Here is a 19,960-nt window from a genome sequence, read left to right on the forward strand (position 1 = left end):
CTCAAACTATTAAACACAGAATTACCATAAAACTCAGCAATTCAATTTCTAGGTATATATTCTAGAGAAAAAATATATATGTTCATGCAGAAACTTGTACATGAATGTTTGCAGCAGCATTATTTATAATAGCCAAAAGGCGGAAACAGGAAGCCTGGGTGGTTCAGTAGGTTGAGCATCACTTGATTTCAGTTCATGTTATGAACCCAGGGTCATGGAATTGAGCCCCAAGTTGGACTCCATGCTGAGTGGGGAGCCTGCTTGGGATTCATTCTCTCTCTCTCTCTCTCTCTCTCTCTCTCTCTCTCTCTCTCCCTCTCTCTCCCTCTTGCCCCTCCCCACTGCTTGCACATGCTCTCTAAAAAAAAGTAAAAATTAAAAAAATTTAAACAGATTTTTAAAAGGTAGAAACAATCCAAGTGTCTATCACCAGATAAATATATAAACAAATTGTGGTATATCCACATAATGGAGTATTAATCATAAAAAGGAACAGAGTACTTATCCATACTACAACATGAAAGAACCTTCTAGATGAACCTTGGAGACATTATGCTAAGGGAAGAAGTCAGTCACAGAATACTGCATACCACACTATTCCATTCATATGAAAAGCACAAATTAAGAAATCTCTAGAGACATAAAGGACATTAGTGGTTGCTTAGGGCTGAGAGAGGGAAGTGGGGTAAGACGGGTACTGGGTTTCTTCTTCAGGTGGTAAAAACATTCTAAAGTTGTTTGTGGTGATGGTTGTACATATCTACTAATATACTAAAAACTACTGAACTATACACTTTCAGTGGATGAATTGTATAGCATGTTAATTACATTCTGAAAGCTGTTTTTAACAAAACAAAACAAAACAAGACCCGCATGCTTATGTAGAGTATGTAGGATAATTACTATAGAGAGAAAGGCCATGAGATGACTGAAAGAGCAATGGAAAGGAAAACAATGGGAAAGTGACACATTTGTTTATACAGCTGGCTCACATTAGTTGATACTCTGTGTACTTAGAAAGCTCAAAGGAAGTCAACTTCCTATTTTGGGTTGTTTTGTTTTAAGGAAGGGCCTCTGGAGGGATTATATGGGTAAGAATGACTACGGAGGACTTCCTAGGACCACTCAGAAGTTCACTTAAATTAGGAGTTACTAATATTTGAGGCTTTCAATGAGTAGCCATCCAAATTTCTAAGGTCAAAGAGAAGCAATCAATGCCACATGGCCCTGATGTCAGTGGCCCTGTAAATCAGTGCTGGCTTCTACCACTGTGTTGGCCCTGTCAGGAGTACTAGAAACATATAAGCAATGACACACACAAAAAACTTACTCTCTACTTTGAAGACACCAACCCCAGCTGAGTGAATATATACACAAATGGTTTCCTGATAAAGACAGGCATTCCACAGTAGGTATACAGAATACAGATAGAACCCAGATTGCTGATTATTTTACAATTCAGCCTGAATAAACATTATAAAAGTAATTTAAAAATGAATATAGGATGCTAGAAAGGGAAGAACAGCAAAGTCCTCACATTCAGATGTCTAATGCTTCCGATAACGAGAGTATTTTATCCAATTCCTCAAGCCATTTCTATTTCTCGGTCTGAATGTACTGAATTTCACTTCTCTTTAGAGAAAGAAGTTCCATCCTGAACACACCAAAATGGAATGTAGTAGAGAAGACTAGCCACCTAGAGGTATAACAATAACTTGTAGGAGGTCTAAGTTTAGCTTAAAAAACAATCTATCTTATGATCTGTTCCACATGGAAAGGACATTATGAGTCAATCTCCAGTCTCTTGATACACTAACCAGTACTGGCTTTTATCCATAATACAACTCTCCTTTCTCCCACTCCCCCTTTTTTTTTTCATTTATTATTTTTTAATTTGAATTCAAGTTAGTTAACATAGAGTGTAGTACCGGTTTCAGGAGTAGAACCCAGTGATTCATCACTTACTTAACACCCAGTACTCACCACAACAAGTGCTCTCCTTAACACCCATCACACATTTAGCCCATCACCACCTACCTCCCCTCCAGAAACACTCAGTATTTTTTCTCTGTATTTAAGAGTCTCTTAAGGTTTGCCTCCCTCTCTGTCTTCTTATTTTTCCTTCCCTTTCCCTATGTTCATCTGTTGTTTCCCAAATTTCACATATGAATGAAATCATACGTTTGTCTTTCTCTGACTTATTTCGCTTAGCATAATACACTCTAGTTCCATCCACATTGTTGTGAATGGCAAGATTTCATTCTTCTTGATCACCAAGTAATATTCCATTGTGTATACACACACACACACACACACACACACACACACACACACACATATACACCACATCTTTATCCATTCATCAGTCGATGGACATTTGGGTTCTTTCCATATTTCAGCTATTGTTGATAGTGTTATGATAAACATTGGGATGCATGTGCCCTTTTGAATCACATTTTTGTATCCTTTCGCTAAATACCTACAATTGTTAGGTGATAGGATAGTTCTAGTATTAATTTTTTTGAGGAACCTCCACACTGTTCTCCAGAATGGTTGCACCAGTTTGCATTCCCACCAATAGTGCTAAAGTATTCCCCTTTCTTCACATCCTTGATAACATCTATTGTTTCCTGGGTTGTTCATTTTATTCCGACAGGTGTGAGGTGGTATCTAATTGTGTTTCTGATGTGTATTTCTCTGATGATAAGTGATGTTGAGCATCTTTTCATGTGTCTGTTAGCCATCTGGATGTTTTCTTAGGAAACATGTCTTCTGCCAATTTCTTCATTGGATTATTTGTTTTTCAGGTGTTGAGTTTGATAAGGTCTTTATAGGTTTTGAATTACTAATCCTTATCCGATATATCATTTTATCTTTTCCCATTCCATGGATTGCCTTTTAGTTTTGTTGTTTCCTCTGTTGTGCAGAAGCTTTTTATCTTGATGAGGTCCCAACAGTTCGTTTTGCTTTTGTTTCCCTTGCCTCCAGAGACATGTCTAGTAAGAAGTTGCTGCAACCTAGGTCAAAGAGGTTGCTGCCTGTATTCTTTTGTAGGATTTTGGTAGTTTCCTGACTCAATTTAGGTCTTTCATCCACTTCGAATTTATTTTTGTGTATGGTATAAGAAAGTGGTCCTGTTTCATTCTTCTCTATGTCGCTGTCCAGTTTTCCCAGCACCGTTTGCTGAAGAGACTGTCTTTTTTCCATTGGATACTCTTTCCTACTTTGTCAAAGATTAGTTGGCCATACATTTGTGGGTCCATTTCTGAGTGCTCTTCTGTTCCATTGACTTACATGTCTGTTTCCGTGCACTGTCTTGATTGCAGCTTTGTTTTTTGTTTTGTTTTTTTTTTTTCTTAATGATTGCAGCTTTGTAATACAGCTTCCAGTTAAGAATTGTGATGCCTCCAACTTTGGTTTTCTTTTTCAACATTACTTTGGCTATTTGGGGTCTTTTGTAGTTCCATACAAATTTTAGAATTGTTTGTCTTAGCTCTGGGAAGAATGCTGGTGTTATTTTGATAGGAATTGCACTGAATGTATAGACTGCTTTGGATGTATAGATATTTTAACAATATTTGTTCTTCCAATCCGTGAGCATGGGCTGTTTCTCCATTTCTTTATATTTTCTTCAGTTTTTTTCATATGCTTTCTATAGTTTCCTATACAAATCTTTCACCTCTTTGATTAGGTTTATTCCTAGATATCTTAGAGTTTGGGGTACAATTATAAATGGGATCAATTCCTTGATTTCACTTTCTGCTGCTTCATCTTTGGTGTACAGAAATGCAACTGATTTCTGTACGTTGATTTTATATCCTGCAACTTTGCCAATTCATGTATCAGTTCTAGCAGTTTTTTGGTAGACTCTTTTGGGTTTGCCATGCAGAGTATCCTGTCAACTGGAAAGACTGAAAGTCTTCTTTCTTGCCAATTAACTAGGACTTCCAGTACTATATTAAACAACAGAGTGAGAGTGGACATCTCTGTCGCGTTCCTGACCTTAGGGGAAAGCTCCCATTGAGGAGGATATCAGCTGTGGGTCTCTTATATATGGCCTTTATGATGTGGAGGTATGTTCCTTCTCTCCCTACCTTCATGAGGGTTTTCATCAAGAAATGATGCTGTATTTTGTCAAATGCTTTTTCTGCATCTATTAAGAAAGAGGGTCATATGGTTCTTTTATCCTTTTTTATTAATGTTGTGTATCACGTTGATTGATTTGCATATATTGAACCAGCCCTGCAGCCAGGAGTAAATCCCACTTGATCATGGTGAATAATTGTTTTAATGTACTGTTGGATTTGATTTGTTAGTATCTTGTTGAGAATTTTTTCATCCAAGTTCATCAGGGATATTGGACTATAAATTCTCCTTTCTGGTGGGGTTTTTCTCTGGCTTTGGTATCAAGGTAATGCTGGCTTCACAGAATGAGCCTGGAAGCTTTCCTTCCATTTCTATTTTTTGGAACAGCTTGAGAAGAATAGGTATTCTATTATCTTCTATTAAATATCTGGTAGATTTCCCCTGGAGAGCCATCTGGCCCAGGACTCTTCTGTGTTGGGAGATTTTTGATAACTGAATCAATTCCTTTGCTAGTTATGGGCCTGTTCAAATTTTGTATTTCTTCCTGTTTGAGTTTTGACAGTGTTAGTGTCTAGGAATTTGTCCATTTTATTGGCATATAATTTTTCATAGTATTCTCTAATAATTGTATTTCTGTGGTATTGGTTGTAATCTCTTTCATTCATGATTTTATATATTTAGGTCATCTCTCTTTTCTTTTTGATAAGTCTGGCTAGGGGTTTACCAATTTTGTTTATTCCTTCAAAAAAACAGCTTTTAGCTTCATTGATATGTTCTGTTTTTTGTTTGTATATTGTTTATTTCTGCTCTAATCTTTAGAATTTCCCTTCTTCTGCTGACTTTGGGCTTCATTTGCTTCTCTTTTTCTAGCTCCTTTAGATGTAAGGTTAGCTTGTGTATTTGGGACCTTTCTTCCTTCTTGAGATAGGCCTGAATTGCAATGTACTTTCCACTTATGACTGCCTTTGCTATATCCCAAAGGGTTTGGACTGTCATGTTTTCATTTGCTTCCATTTTTTTAAACTTCTTCTTTAATTTCCTGGTTGAGCTGTTCATTCTTTAGTAGTATGTTCTTTAATCTCCATGTATTTGAGGACTTTGCAAATTTTTTCATGTGGTTGATTTCAAGTTTCATACTGTTATGATCTGAAAATATGAAAGGTGTGATCTCCATTTTTTTGTACCTGTTGAGGGCTGATTTGTGACCCAGTATATGGTCTATTCTGGAGAATGTTCTATGTACACTCAAGAATGTGTATTCTGCTACTTCAGGATGAAATGTTCTAAATATATCTGTTAAGTCCGACCAATCCAGTGTGTCATTCAAACCTATTGTTTCCTTATTGATTTTCTGCTTAGATGATCTGTCCATTGCTGTAAGTGGGGTGCTGAAGCCGCCTACTATTATATGAGTTTCTTTATGTTTGTGACTAATTGATTTACATATTTGGATACCATCAAGTTGGGGGCACAAATATATACAATTGTTAAATCTTGATGGACCCCTTAATTATTATATAATGCTCTTCTTCATTCATCTCTTGTTACAGTCTTTATTTTACAATCGAATTAGTGATATAAGTATGGCTACTCCAGTTATCTTTTGACATCCTTTAGCATGACTGATGGTTCTCCATCCCCTCACTTTCAATGCAGGTGTCTTTGGGTCTAAATGAGTCTTTTGTGCATAGCATATAGATGGATCTCGTTTTATCTATTCTGATATCCTATGTCTTTTGATTAGAGCAGTTAGTCCGTTTATATTCAGAGTGATTATTGAGATATGGATTTAGTGCCATTGTGTTACCTGTAGAGCTGGTGTCTCTGGTGGTGTTCTCTGTTCCTCTGTAGTCTTAGTTGCTTTGCTCTTTTTTTTTTTCTGCACTCAGAGTGTCCCCCTTAAAATTTCTTGTAAGGGCCAGTTTAGTGGTCACAAATTCCTTTAGTTTTTGTTTGTCTGGGAAACCCTTTGTCTCTCCTATTCTGAATGACAGCTTTGCTGGATAAAGAATTCTTGGCTACACATTTTTCCCATTCAACATATTAAATGCTTCCTGCCGCTCCCTTCTGGCCTGCCAAATTTCAGTGGACTGGTCTTCTGCTAACGTTATGTATCTATCCTTAGGTTAAGGACCTTTTGTCCTTAGATTCTTTCAGGATTCTCTCTTTATCTTTGTATTTTGTAAGTTTCACTCTGCTATGTCATGGTGTTGAGCTGTTTTTGTTGTTTGAGGAGCGTTCTCTGTGTCTCTTGGACTTGAATGCTTGTTTCCTTCCCCAGATTAGGGAAGTTCTCAGCTATAAATTGTTCAAATAAACCTTCTGCCCCCTTTTCCCCACTCTTCTTCTTATGGGGCTCCTATGATATGAATATTGTTTTGTTTTATGGAATCACTAAGTTCTCCAAGTTTCCCCTGATCTAATAATTATATCTCCCTTTTTTTCAGCTTCATTATTTTTCATAATTTTATCTTCTACATCACCTATTCTCTCCTCTGCTTTTTAAATCCTTATTGTCACTGTATCCAGTCAGTACTGCATCTCAGTTATAGCACTGTTTATTTCAGCCTGACTAGTTTTTAGGTCTTTGATCTCTGCAGCAAGGGTTTCCCTCGTGTCTTCTATGTTTTTTTCAAGCCCAGCTATTACTCTTATGAATGTTGTTCTAAATTCTTGTTTAGATATATTGCTTATATCTGTTTGGAGCCAAGTCCCTAGCTTTGATTCCTTCTTAAACCTTCTTTTGGGGAGAGTTCCTCTATCTTGTCATTTTGGCTAAGTTTCTGTTGTTTGTATGTTTTAAAAGCTTGGTGTGTTTCCTGTACCCGAGAGTGCTGCTATATTAAAAAGGGGTCACACACTGCCCAGGGCCTGGCACTTCAGGAAGTATTTTTGGTGTATGCTGTGTACACTCTGCTGTTGTGTTTTGGCTGCTCTTTCCCACTGGTCAGTCCTCCGCAGAGGGATGAGGAAAGCCCAGAGTCCCCCTACTTCTCAGCCATCTTAACTCCAACCCTCTCCTTTTTTTTTCTTCTGTACAGGTAATAGTAAGTAACTACACTAACAAACTTCGTCCTATTTGTCTAAACTCTCAGGTGACAGAGTGATGATATTCCAAGTTATTTCTACTACATGGAAGAGAATTCTTTTGTGTAAGATTATTTATATATGTTTACATATATGTGATATACACACACATGCACATATGTGTACATATATCATGTGCATGCTTATATATATGTAATGTACATATATATATACACATAGATAATATTAATCACTAGCTTTTATTAACGTTTATTTATTTTTGAGACAGAGACAGAGCATGAACGGGGGAGGGGCAGAGAGAGAGGGAGACACAGAATTGGAAACAGGCTCCAGGCTCTGAGCCATCAACCCAGAGTCTGACGCGGGGCTCGAACTCACGGACTGCGAGATCGTGACCTGGCTGAAGTCGGCCGCTCAACCGACTGAGCCACCCAGGCGCCCCATCACTAGCTTTTAAAGGTCTTTTACATTTTAGTATTATGACCCTAAAAACATGCACGATGAAAAATAACTGAACCAGATGATGTCTAAAGATTCTTATTTACAGATGAAGATAAATTATCTAAGAGCTAACACTAATGCCAATGAGCTAACAAGAAGCAATTTAACAGATGAGGAGATGCTAACTGTAGCAAGGAGGATAAATCTAGAAGCTGGGAGACAAATGAGAGGATGTCACCATGTGCACACAACCAAAGTGATTTTTCCCCCACAACAATGAAATGCTATCCCAAAATTTTGCAGTATTAATGACAACTAAAACAACACCTATCAGAATAAATAAATCATTACTTTCAAATCAAAAAAGCAAAATGGGAAGTGTAAGAACTCTTGCCTTCAAAATAGCTGTCTTGAAGTATTATAAGCTTAAACATATTTAAAATTGTACAATGTTTAATTTGTTGAACTGTATTTGACCAGAAACATTACTTTCAATTTAGCTTTATACCTGTCAGAAATGCACTTGGCTCCATTTTTCTCATTGAGTTCACAGAGATATCCCTGTGATGTATATCTTAGGCTATCCACTGGTGCCTACATCATTTGCTCCTGCTTAACAAAAACCAGGATCACTATTACTAGGAGGAGGTATTAGTTATTGCCATTAATAATGAATAATGTCTTAGTCAAACACTTGTGTCTTAGGGATAAACAGAAAGACCATAGAAGCTGTTGTCCATTATGGTAGGGAAATACAGAATTAAGTGAAGAGATTTAAAATGGTACAACACTAAAACAGAGCACTGACAGGGTTTCAATTAGAGGAGTAATGTAATGCAATCCACATTTCAATAGCAGTATTCTGGCCACTGTATTGAGAACACATTGAATACTTAGCTGGTTACCGCAATACGACGGGTGAGAAATGAGGGTTGTAGTGCATGAGTGAAAGTGATTTCAGATACCCAGAGTCAAGAGCATTTGCTGACAGATTAGATGTGGGTATGAAGACAAAAAGAAGTCAAAGAATGCCTTCAGGTTTACTGCCTACGGAATTAGAAGCACAAAGTTGCCATTTCTGAAATGAGTAAGAAAACCAAAGGAACAGACTTTGAGGGAGTATCAGAAGTTTATCTCAGACTTGTTAGGTTTGATGTGATTATAACCTTCCCAGCAGAGGTGTCTAGTAGGCAGTTACATATGAATGCAGAGTTCACAGGGCAGAGATAGGGGTTAAAGATATAAATCTGATAGCCATCAGCATACTGGACAGTATTTTATTCATGAGATGAGATCTTACCAAGAGTAAGTATAGCTAGAAAAATAGGCAAGTAAGAACTGAGCCCTGGGGCACTCCTAAATTTAGAGGTTAGAGAGACGTGAAAGATGGGAAAAAAAAAGAGAGAGAGAGAGAGAGAGAGAGAGAGAGAGAGAGAGAGAGACAAAAGAATTTGCCAGAAACATGGGAGGAAAATCCAATCAGGTATTTTCTAGAAGCCAAGTAAAGAAAGAGTTTCAAAAGAAAGGGAGGGAGCGAATATGTTGAGTAATAATGCTAGGTCTAGCAGGATGCAGACTGATCTATGCAGTAGATTTAATCATGGTGGAATGGTAGGGGTTAAAGCCTGGTTAGCTTTGTGAGTTCAAGTGGGTTCAAGAGAGAATGAAAAGAGTTAATGGAGTAACAAGATTAGACAACTCCTTCAAAGAAATCTGCAGTAAAAAGAAATGGAAAAGTGCATTCAAAAAAAGATACTTTAAATATGGCAGAATTAACAGCATGCTTGTTGGCTCATGAAAAATCTACATTGGAGAGCCATCCCAACACCCAAAACAACAGCAATAAAGGAAAAGGGAGACCTGTTAGAAACAGTATCTTTGAGAAGAGGATGGAATGTAGTGCAATACATGGGGAAGACATACTTTGTAATAAGCAAACTGGCAGTTTATTCATAGTAATGGAAAACCTAAACTGATATAGATGCAGCTAAGTGAGTTGGTGTATATCAGGAGCACATGGAAGCTTTTTTCTATTTCTATTTCCTCAGTAACCTTAAAAACAAAATTATCATCTGACAGGATGGATGAGGATGAGGTGAGGAAGGTTTGATGAGAGAGATTTTAAAATGGTCATCCAGGAGAGTATAGACCTGGGGACACAGTGTATGACTGCCTGGAAGTATGATGGGCCCACTTAAGGTTAATAACCATCTGCAGTTATCTTCTGGGCTAGACACAGATTCTGTCATGACTCCCTTTTCTAAATCACTCACAAAAGAAGAGCAGGGAGTAAAATTTTATTCCTCTGAGCACCAATTCCTAGGAATTGATGATATATCTTTTCAGGGAAGTGTCCATTTAATCTTTTTTTTTTTTTTAAAATTTCTGTCTGCCTCATTCTGTTTAAAAAGATAAGGCACATTTTATTTAGGTTTTATTTTTTTTTAAGTTTACTTATTTTGAGAGAGAGATGGAGAACATGCACATGCAGGAGAGAGAGAGGGACAGAATCCCAAGCAGCTCTGTGCTGTCAGCCCAGAGCCTAACACCAGGCTCGAACCCATGAACCATGAGATCATGACCTGAGCTGAAACCAAGAGTTTGATGCCCAACCAACTGAGCCACCTAGGTGCCCCATAAGGCATATTTTTTAAATCAAACTATTTTGAAGAACCAAATTATCAAACATGACAGTCACATAATAAACTGATAATGACTGAATTTGTTGCTCCAAAAATTAATATTTGTTTCTAAGTGAAACTTAGCAAAGATAACAATGCTTTATCATAACAAGGAAAAAAATCAGGAAAAGGGTTGAGGCACCAAGAATGGATCATGTAGATTACAGAAATGAGGGGGCAAATAAGTGATGGAAAAGACTGAAAGTACAATAGGAAAGCATGAGAGTAACAGACTGAGAAAGGTTTGGGTTCACTGAAAGATGGGACTCAAAAAGTGGGAAAAGTGTTCAAAAATGGTACTCTCTCAAGAGTTTCTTCTTGAAAAATAACTTACATCACTCACACATCTCTGAAAGCAGTAGATGATGTAGCACAAAAAAGAGGAAAACAAAGGCGGAATTTTGAAAGTGCATTATAAAGACAAATACTAAAAACTTTAAAAAGCTCCCTCGTGTTCTTTCTCTTTCCCTAACTTCCCAGTAGATAGAAAACACACACACACACACAAATTTTTGTCTCTACCCAATTGTGAGATATATAATGTATATCTCCAACACTGGATAGAGACAAAACAATGCATATCAATTGATGGCTTCTATTAATTGTTTTAAAGCAAGTAAATGCAGAGAAAAATAAAAGGCAAATGAAGTCTCACACAGAAACGTTTTTTCAACAATCACTCCATAAAATCTTATGTTAATCATATATAATGCTATTTTTTTCCAATGCAACTCTAATGGTATTAAAGGTGATAGCACTGATATAAACTTTAACATTGCAAATTAATTGTTTAATCATATATATTCATATCTCATCTTAGAATTCTCTAGTCTAAAACTGAATTTTCATTGCTCTCCCCATAAGCTCTTGAGCTACACTGACCTTATGGTTGAATTTGGCTTACCAGTTGTCCTCCGGCCTCTCTTGCCAAATCTCACACATCCTTTAAACTACTTCTTGTTTTACCTCCTAAACACCTATTTCACATCTTGCTTTAAACACTAATTTTCTTTGGAAGGGTATTTGGCATTTATGTTATCCTAGTAGGCTACACATTTGTCTATTTAGTTCCTATCACAGTATATACCACACAATTATCTAATTACTTGAATGTATTCTCTAAAAATTCATGAATTCCTCTAAGATAAATACTTGAACTTTTATTAAATTTATATAATTTATATTATATTTATATTTCAAGTCTTGACGACACAGAACTTATGTATGGCACACAGATACCAAAAAATATTGCTGTGCTAAATAAAGTTCTATGTATCTAGAATTTATCAAAAACCATAATTCTCTTTTTTTAATTAAAAAAACATTCTGTTAAGAATTATTCAGTATCATACTGATAATTTAGTAAGAAATTTACAAAGAAATAGGCATAAGTGGATCCATATATACAAGCTGAATGAAAAGCAGTTATTAATCTCCTATAATAATACTTTATCTTTTTTTAAATTATAACCACAAAAGCACTAAAATAATGTGATATTAGATTGTAAACATTGTACCTTGTTTTAGATCAGCATTTTTTGTAACTTCTGACAGGTAGCAGTTTGGTAAAGGATATGATGAAAACATTGGCCAAGGATACGGATCATCACCCTAAACAAAAAGACAGATAACTTTAGGAAGTAATATTAAATACTGAAGCTTAAGGCTTTTTGAAACTGGCTTTTGTTTCATATATACTAGAGTTGTAGCCTAACTAATCAAAAGGTGTTTGCTAATTACAACTCTATTCTCTAAAGGATATTAACTAAAATTAAATGTAGCAGAAATGACATTTACACAAGCACTAAAGACAAACATATGGTAACTTGTTCTAGCAACCAGGACCGATAATGATGGCTTTGGTATATTTTTTTCCATGAAAGGAAAATTACAGTCTTCAAAAGAAACCTGTATTTCCTATACTGAAATCGGAAACAAACACAAAAAACAAAACTCTATCTTGTGTTGTCAATCATTTCTCTCTCTTTTTCCCAGATTGACAAAAACGTACTTAAACAAACAAAACCTTCAAGAGAAAGCCAAAGTCTATGAATACTGATGGAAGGAGAGGTACTAAATATTGCTAATTAAGTACCAAACACATATTCATCTAATAAAAATTAGGTATCATGAAAAAGACATTGAATATAATGTCATAGACACAGGAAAATGACAACTTTTAATGAAACAACACAAACTAGCTCTAATGACCACCCCTTGTCAAGAATATTGGTTTCATTTCAAAGTGTTTATTTGTATCCTAAAGTTTTTCTAGTAATCAAAATTCCTCTTTATCCCACTCACCTTCTGTAGTACCCTTGGTGGCAGAATTCGTTCCATAGGCCCACCAATCAAATTTATTCTAACAAGAACATGATTTCTCTCTACAGATAAGCCATCAATTATAAAATCCCTGAAAAAAAAAATAACAATTTTGTTTTCTGTTTTTTTTTTTACCAATTTCGTTTTCTTAATCAAATATGATTTAATTCTAATATCAAATCAGTGGAATGTAAAAAGAAAATTTTCTATAGAAATGTCTGGAAAATGGATTATTAACAATTAGTGCTTAAAAAGAGCTTAAATTCACTTTATCTTATAGCTTTGTCATAAAGCAAAGAATTGGTGGAGATATAACTGATACAATAAAATAAATGTTATTAATAAAATATTTTCTTGTCAAATGTTACTGCATTTAAAGAAATGGAATTAAGGTCTACATTATTTCCATGATTCTATCACATTTTAATTAGGGTTCCCTTACTAGAACCCAGTGCCTTAAACTCAAAATCTCAATGTTGCTTTTGAGCATATTCCACACTTCCTGCAGCTGTTAATATCATCCTTTTCTACCAAATCTAGAGAATCCAGTAATGTGCCTGGTCTTCTATAATTTTCCAAAACCCAGCTAGAATGGAAGCACATTTTTTTTTTTTAAATCACAGACATGAGGGGCACCTGGGCGGCTCAGTCAGCTAAGTGGTCGTCTCTGGGTCTTGGTTCAGGTCATGATCTCATAGTTCGTGAGTTTGAGCCCCACATTGGGCACTGCTGACAGTGCGGAGCCTTCTTGGGATTCTCACTCTCACCTTCTCTCTCCATCCCTCCTGCATTCTCTCTCACACTCTTTCTCTCTCAAAATAAATTTAAATAAATAAATCAATAAATAAACAGAAAACAATACCAGCTATTGAATATGTATTCAATAAATGTCAGCCAAATTGAGGTAATGACAAATATAATAGAAAAAGATCATCAAAATATTACCATAACCTCACTTTGCAATAACCAGAATTTATGACTATGAACTAACATAATTCAGAGAATGGAGTAAAGAGTAACTCTACAAAGGACATGAAATCAAACATAGTGTGTATTGGGTCATCTTACACATGCACACTGAATTTAAAGGTGATACAACTTCATTGAACCATTAATAAAGTTAGTCTTAAAAAAAAACAAAAACAAAAAACCTAAACTAAACAACAACTTAGAAAGCAGTACTATTCAAGACTTCCCCACGAACATCTATCACTATCATTCTAATGGTGATGTTTCTGTTTTAATTGCTTTTTACTCTTATTTAAATCTATTGAATTCAGACAGTGGAAAAACATTAAACTATATACACAAAATTACATCTTAACAGAGAATCTGTAAAGAAAACTATTGTTAATATGTCTTAACAGGGCTTGAGCAGGGGGTGTTGTTTGTTTTTACCTGTGGCTTTCAGAGTTCTCTAAGATATTTTCTTCTTGAGCATTCAGTAACACTTCAGATACTTGATACTGAGCCTCCAATAGGAGAAGAGTGTCTAGATCACAGCATACCACACCTAATAACCTATATAAAAAGGAACAATAAAAGCAGATTTTATAAAATAGATCTTATAAGTTTAGAAACTACTTTCTTGGTAGGTATCTCAAAGTAACATCTACACATGGGAATACAAATTTTGTAAGAAAGATCACATAGTTACTTCAAAAACATTTGTAATCATTTTGATTAGTAATCGACTACAAAAGTTTTTCTCATTGGAAATATTATTTAAAGACCATAGACAATTTCTATTCTAGTTTTTTAAAATTATCTAAATCTAGGAATAGTAAGTTTTCAACTACTAATTAAAAAAGTAGATAGAGAACATTAGTAAATCCATAAAAACTACAAATTGTCACCACTTTTTATTCAGCAACTCATTACATAAGGAATGACATAATCATTTTGCTACCAGGAAATGTTCATTAGGGTGAAGTGTCAATGGCTAATTTTGTAATTCTCAGATAAAGCTGAGAACACCATATCATACTGATCTATCTCTAAATACAAATGATTTCCACTTGTCTCTCAACACTGCTAAAGTGGAAATCATGTGGCTCCTACTGTGACACAAGAGGACATACACTGCACAATCTATGAAATATTCTTGCTGAGAAAACTGAATGAACCTGAAACTAACCAACAATTATTACACTGTCAGTTTACAGGAAATATAAAAATCAGAGAAATGTTAAAAGATGACCACAAGAAGGAAACAGCAACCAAATCCAGAATTTAGAGAATCCCACACATTATTATATATTATTTCTTCAGAAAAAAAGGATATAAAAAAGGGATAAGGTAACTTAAAAATTAAAAGCAAAATATCAAGCAAATGTGAAGACTGTTCTGATTGTGATTCAGACAAAAACTATAAAGTGCATTTGTAGTCTCGTGGGAAAATATGGGTTAGGTACTAGATGAGATCAGGGAAATGGTGCTGATTTTGTTAGATGTAACAGTGACAAAGTAGTAATGCTTTTTTTAAATATATAAACAGACTTTATATGTTAGAGATACATAATGAATTGTTCATAGGTAAAATGGCATATCTGGAATTTGCTTTAAAGTACTTTAAGAAAAGGGGCACCTGGGTGGTTCAGTCCAGTCAGTTAAGCATCTGCCTTTGGCTCAGGTCATGATCTCATGGTTTGTGGGTTCCAGCCCTGCATAGTGCTCTGTGTTGACAGTTCAGAGTCTGGAGCCTACTTCAGATTCTGTGTCTCCCTCTCTTTCTGCCCCTCTCCCGTTTGTTCTGTGTCCCCCTGTAAGGGTTAAATTGTAGTGTAGGGCTAACGCTTAGCTTGAAAGATAACAACTTTGTTCTGACACTGAAGGTCAAAAGATAACAGCCTTGCTTTTACTCTTGTAAATCATAGTTCATACTCTTGTGAATCAGGCTTTACCAATGAAGGAAACAAAAGCTCAAAAAAAGAGCATGAGAGACAAGGTCAAGGAGATCCACTGGTTGCAACTTAGCGGCAGAAAGTCTAAAATAATCACCTCGTTTGATAACTGTTTCTAACTCATTGGGGAACTGTTTCTCTGTTCTGTTCCCAGATAATGATAAAACGATGTGATCGGCTTTAAAAACTCTGTACCCCGGCTGTTCGGGGCCACACTCTTATCAAGAGTGTTGGTCCCGATCGGTCGGCCTTGCCTCTCATTGTAATAAACTTTGTTGCGACTGTCACTGGTGCCCGTAGCATTATGTTTCAGGACTCGTGTGGATGCAACACCCCTCTGTCTCTTAAAAACATATACACATTAAAAAAAAAATTTAAGTACTGAAGAAAGGGGCGCCTGGTTGGCTCAGTCGGTTAAGTGACCAACTTCCGCTCAGGTATGATCTCACAGTTCGTGGGTTCCAGCCTCACATCAGGCTCTGTGCTGACAGCTCAAAGCCTGGAGCCTGCTTCGGATTCTGTGTCTCCCTCTCTCTCTCTGCTCCTAAAATGCTTGTGTTCTGTCTCAAAAATAAACAGACATTTAAAAAAAAATACGATCCTGAAGAAAAAAATATGTATGGGAATGGGAGAGAAATAAAACCAGATTGGAAAATAACTGATAATTGGTAAAGATGAGTAATGGGTACACGGAACTCTCATTATACTATTGCTCATTCTGCTTTCTATAGTTTTAAAAATTCTATGATAAAAAAGTATATAAAAAGGATAATGTGAAGACAATACCAGGTGGCTATGGTAATTGAGTGGTTAGGGACAATTTCTCTGAAAGGTGGCATTTGAGGTCACCCAAGAAGAAACCTTCTAATTACACATTTCTTGATTTATCTTGGAGATATTTTCAAACATAAGCATAAAACCATACTCCTAAGAACATTTACTTCAGAGTTGTGGTCATAAGTGCAAATAAGAAATTTTAAGTGTTCATTAAAAACATGAAGTTTAAATGTTTGGAATAGATTTTATGGTGATATACTATGCAGGTATTAGAACAGAGCTGCTATATATGTTTAGCTAAAGAACTGTCCCCAAGGTATGTTAAGTGAAAAAGGAGAGGCACAAAGCATTGTATACACTGGTATCACTTGAATAACAACAGAAAAGCATTTGAATGCCATTTAGAGAAATGGTCCATGTTTAGTTTATAAAAGTAAAAACATTTTTTGCTTGATAAAATGCAATGAAACCAAAACAAAAGCCTTTTCAGAGTTCTACTTGAAGATTATAGTGTTAATTGGCATTTCCCCTGTCTCATCCTAGAAATAACTTCAAGGATTAAGGGGGGGGGGGAGAAAAGAACTTAACATCAAAATTTTAGCCACAAAATAATTTGAAGGACAGTCAAGGGCAGCCAAAATTGAACAAATACTGCTAAGGGAGAGAAAGAAACTGAGAAAAAAAAGTCATGGCTGACCATGACATGAAAAACACAGCAAAGTAATCCCCCTCCCACACACAAACAAAAGAATTCCTGAGTAAAAACAAATTTCTCATAATTGAGGCATATAACATAGAGGAAAAACCTTATCCTCTGTTTGCAACAGTGGAAAAGGAATACACAAGACAGCAACAAGCAGCAGGAGTATCCCTGGTCCTATTATGTTTCTTAGAAGGAGGAAGGTAGAACAAGGAGTCAGACAAATCAATGATTAATTATTGGTTATAGTGATAATTATTAATAACAAAACTAACTACCTGCATATTAAGATGGGTGGGGACAACACAAAAAGGGACAAACACACACACCCAAAACTTAGGCCTAGCTAACTAGAAACATGACCCTGCTTTCTCATCAACATGAGCCTCCTACAAACAGCTGATAATGAAATAATTCACATCTCTCCAAAAAGAAATACCATAAGATATACACAAAGATGCTTCAAGAAAGAAGAGGAAAATAACAGGATGAACAGATGACACATACAAATACACACACACACACACACACACACACACACACACACACACAGGCATTTAAGCTTCTAGGCATTAAAGACTTGAAAACTATGACCAAATGATTTTCCATGAATTAAGTTGTATAAATGTATCAGAATACATTGTACAACTTATATAATGTCAGTTATATCTCAATTTTAAAGTGTTATAGGTCAATCACCTCTTAATATAAAAAAAGTTTAATAAAAGCAATGGTCTCCAATAAACTCTGTGCACAAAGTAGAGCTGTACAAGCACAGGAAAGAAACAGCAAAACAAACAAAAAACAAAAAGAACAAAACAAAACAAAAAACCCCACAGAATTTAAAATACAAACTAGCAAAGCTGAGAAAAGAAAAAGAATAAAACTGTTATAAAAATTAAAGCACAATTGGAAACAGAAGAAACACACACAGGAAGACTTAAGAGTGTGGAAAATATAATAGAAATAAAGAGTTTAAATGATCGATTTCTTGATAAGAAAAGAGAACCTGGCAGAACATCTTTAAAGATATTAGTCAAGAGATTCTTTCTGAGACAAAAGAAGCCATGAATCTAAGAATATAAGTATAAAACATGTCCCGGGGTAAACTGAACCAGAGAAGTCAACAGGGTGACAGAGCCTAGGAAAGCTATTAGATTTATAGAGAAAGAACCATTGGGGTATCCAGGAAAAAAGATCAAATCACTGTAAGAAGGCGTGTGGGTGTGAGGCCGGGTGTTGTGTAGAGAGTCAAACTGGTCTCAGACTTTCCACAGCAACATTCAATGCCAGCAGAACAATGGAATAACACTAGGAAGAGGTCTAACATCAGAACACATTACAAAGCTGTAGAAATTTTAAAAGTGCAGTAATGACATGTGAATTAAAAAAAAGAAAATCCAGATACAGACTCAATTATGTAAAGGAATTTATAATTACATCAAGAGAAGAGAGAATTTCCTGATGGACTGAATATGTGGAGCAGAAGAAAGACATCAAGGATATCTCTATATATTTTGTTAAAAAATTGGAAGGATCAACTAAGTTATAAGGCTTTAAGTTATGAAGGTGGAGGGCGACACAGAGACCTTTACGCTTTCTTTCAGCTACTAATCAGTGAACAGGAAATGAAACTGACCCTCAATGTCCTCTGGTTTATGTTTGAAAGAAGGGGTCCATAGGATCTGGATGTACAACGAGATGATCCATGGTGAACCAGAGCAACTCTGAAAGCAAATACACACCAGACAGAATTCTCCTCAGTACAGAATGAGTAAATAGAAACTTTAACAAGTGATGTATCCTTTTTAAGGTCTTACAAGTACTAGCAATAATGTAAAGCTTAGCAAATTTGGCCCAGCAATAAATTAAAACAATAGCATACTATGACCAAGTACAGTTCATTCCAGGAAGAAAAGGACAGTTTAATATTAAAACATCTCCTGATGTAATTCATAACATCAATATGTAATAGAAAAGAACCATATAACCAGATGCTTAAAAGCCACTTAAGATTCAACATCCACTCTCTATTCCCTGCCCTCCAAAAAATTCTAAGTAAATTAAAGAAAGGTTACTTCTTTAATTTGATTTAAAAAACAGATTTATCTCAGTGCAAGAGCTAAAAGCATAAACAGGAAATGCATTCCCATTAAGGTCATGAGGAAGGCAAAATTGCCTAATATTATTTAACATTGTTCTAGGAGTTTAAGCCAAATGTAAAAAAAAAAAAATGATAAAACCATCTGAAAGAAGACAATAAAACTGTTTATTTGGAAACCACTCCTCCATGACATAAAATTCAATTTACTTAATTTTAAGAAACAGTGGTTGAATACCTAAGTGCCAACTTGTTATTTGAAGTGCCCAGGATACATCACTGAATACAAGTGCACAAAACTCCCAGTCCTTATGGAAAGCAAAATGTTACATGAGGGGAAGACAAAACACAAAATAAAAAGTTAAACAAAACACAGCACGGATATAACTAAAGCAGGTAAGTGAACAAAGAGATTTAATAAGCGGGTGATAGGGATGGATAACTACACGCGATTTTAAACAAGGTGGTTAGGAAAGACCTCACCAAGAAGGTGAAACACTTCAGTAAAGACCTGTAAGAAATGAGAAAGCAAGCCATGGAGCTATCTGGAGGAAGAAGGTTCCAGGCAAAACGTACAGCTTGAGCAAACGACCTAAGGTGAGCGCATGTCTGGCATGGTTCAAGAATGAGGTGGTCAATATAGCTGAAGTGGAATAAACAAGAGAGAAGTATAAGGAGATGAGGTCAAATTAATAAATACTAGGCATCCAGATCATATAGGACTCTGCAAGACCATTGTTAAGAGCTCCAAATTTTTCTTTTGAGAACAGTGTAGTAAGGTTTCATCCTGATAAGAGAAAGAAACCCTGTGAGTAAAGAATTGACAAGATCTGATTTGTGTTTTAATGGGATCACTCTGTTTGTATACAAAATAGGCTGAAATTAGGCAGTGACACAGATA

The 19,960-nt window shown here is 35.7% G+C and overlaps 1 protein-coding gene across 8 annotated transcripts in view; it reads right to left on the reverse strand.

Annotated features, from left to right (window-relative positions):
• Positions 1 to 19,960, reverse strand: part of TBC1D32 (TBC1 domain family member 32) — a 204,315-nt gene that overhangs the window by 61,733 nt on the left and 122,622 nt on the right. For all 8 annotated transcript variants that reach the window (XM_045057969.1, XM_045057971.1, XM_011282635.4 and 5 more), the window contains 3 exons: positions 13,977 to 14,099; positions 12,561 to 12,669; positions 11,774 to 11,867 (listed from right to left, as the gene is read on the reverse strand). In XM_045057969.1, coding sequence (XP_044913904.1) covers positions 11,774 to 11,867; positions 12,561 to 12,669; positions 13,977 to 14,099 — 326 coding nt within the window. The remainder of the gene's footprint in view (positions 1 to 11,773; positions 11,868 to 12,560; positions 12,670 to 13,976; positions 14,100 to 19,960) is intronic.

The sequence above is a fragment of the Felis catus genome, chromosome B2, assembly GCF_018350175.1.
Source record: "Felis catus isolate Fca126 chromosome B2, F.catus_Fca126_mat1.0, whole genome shotgun sequence".
Taxonomy (NCBI): Eukaryota; Metazoa; Chordata; class Mammalia; order Carnivora; family Felidae; genus Felis; species Felis catus.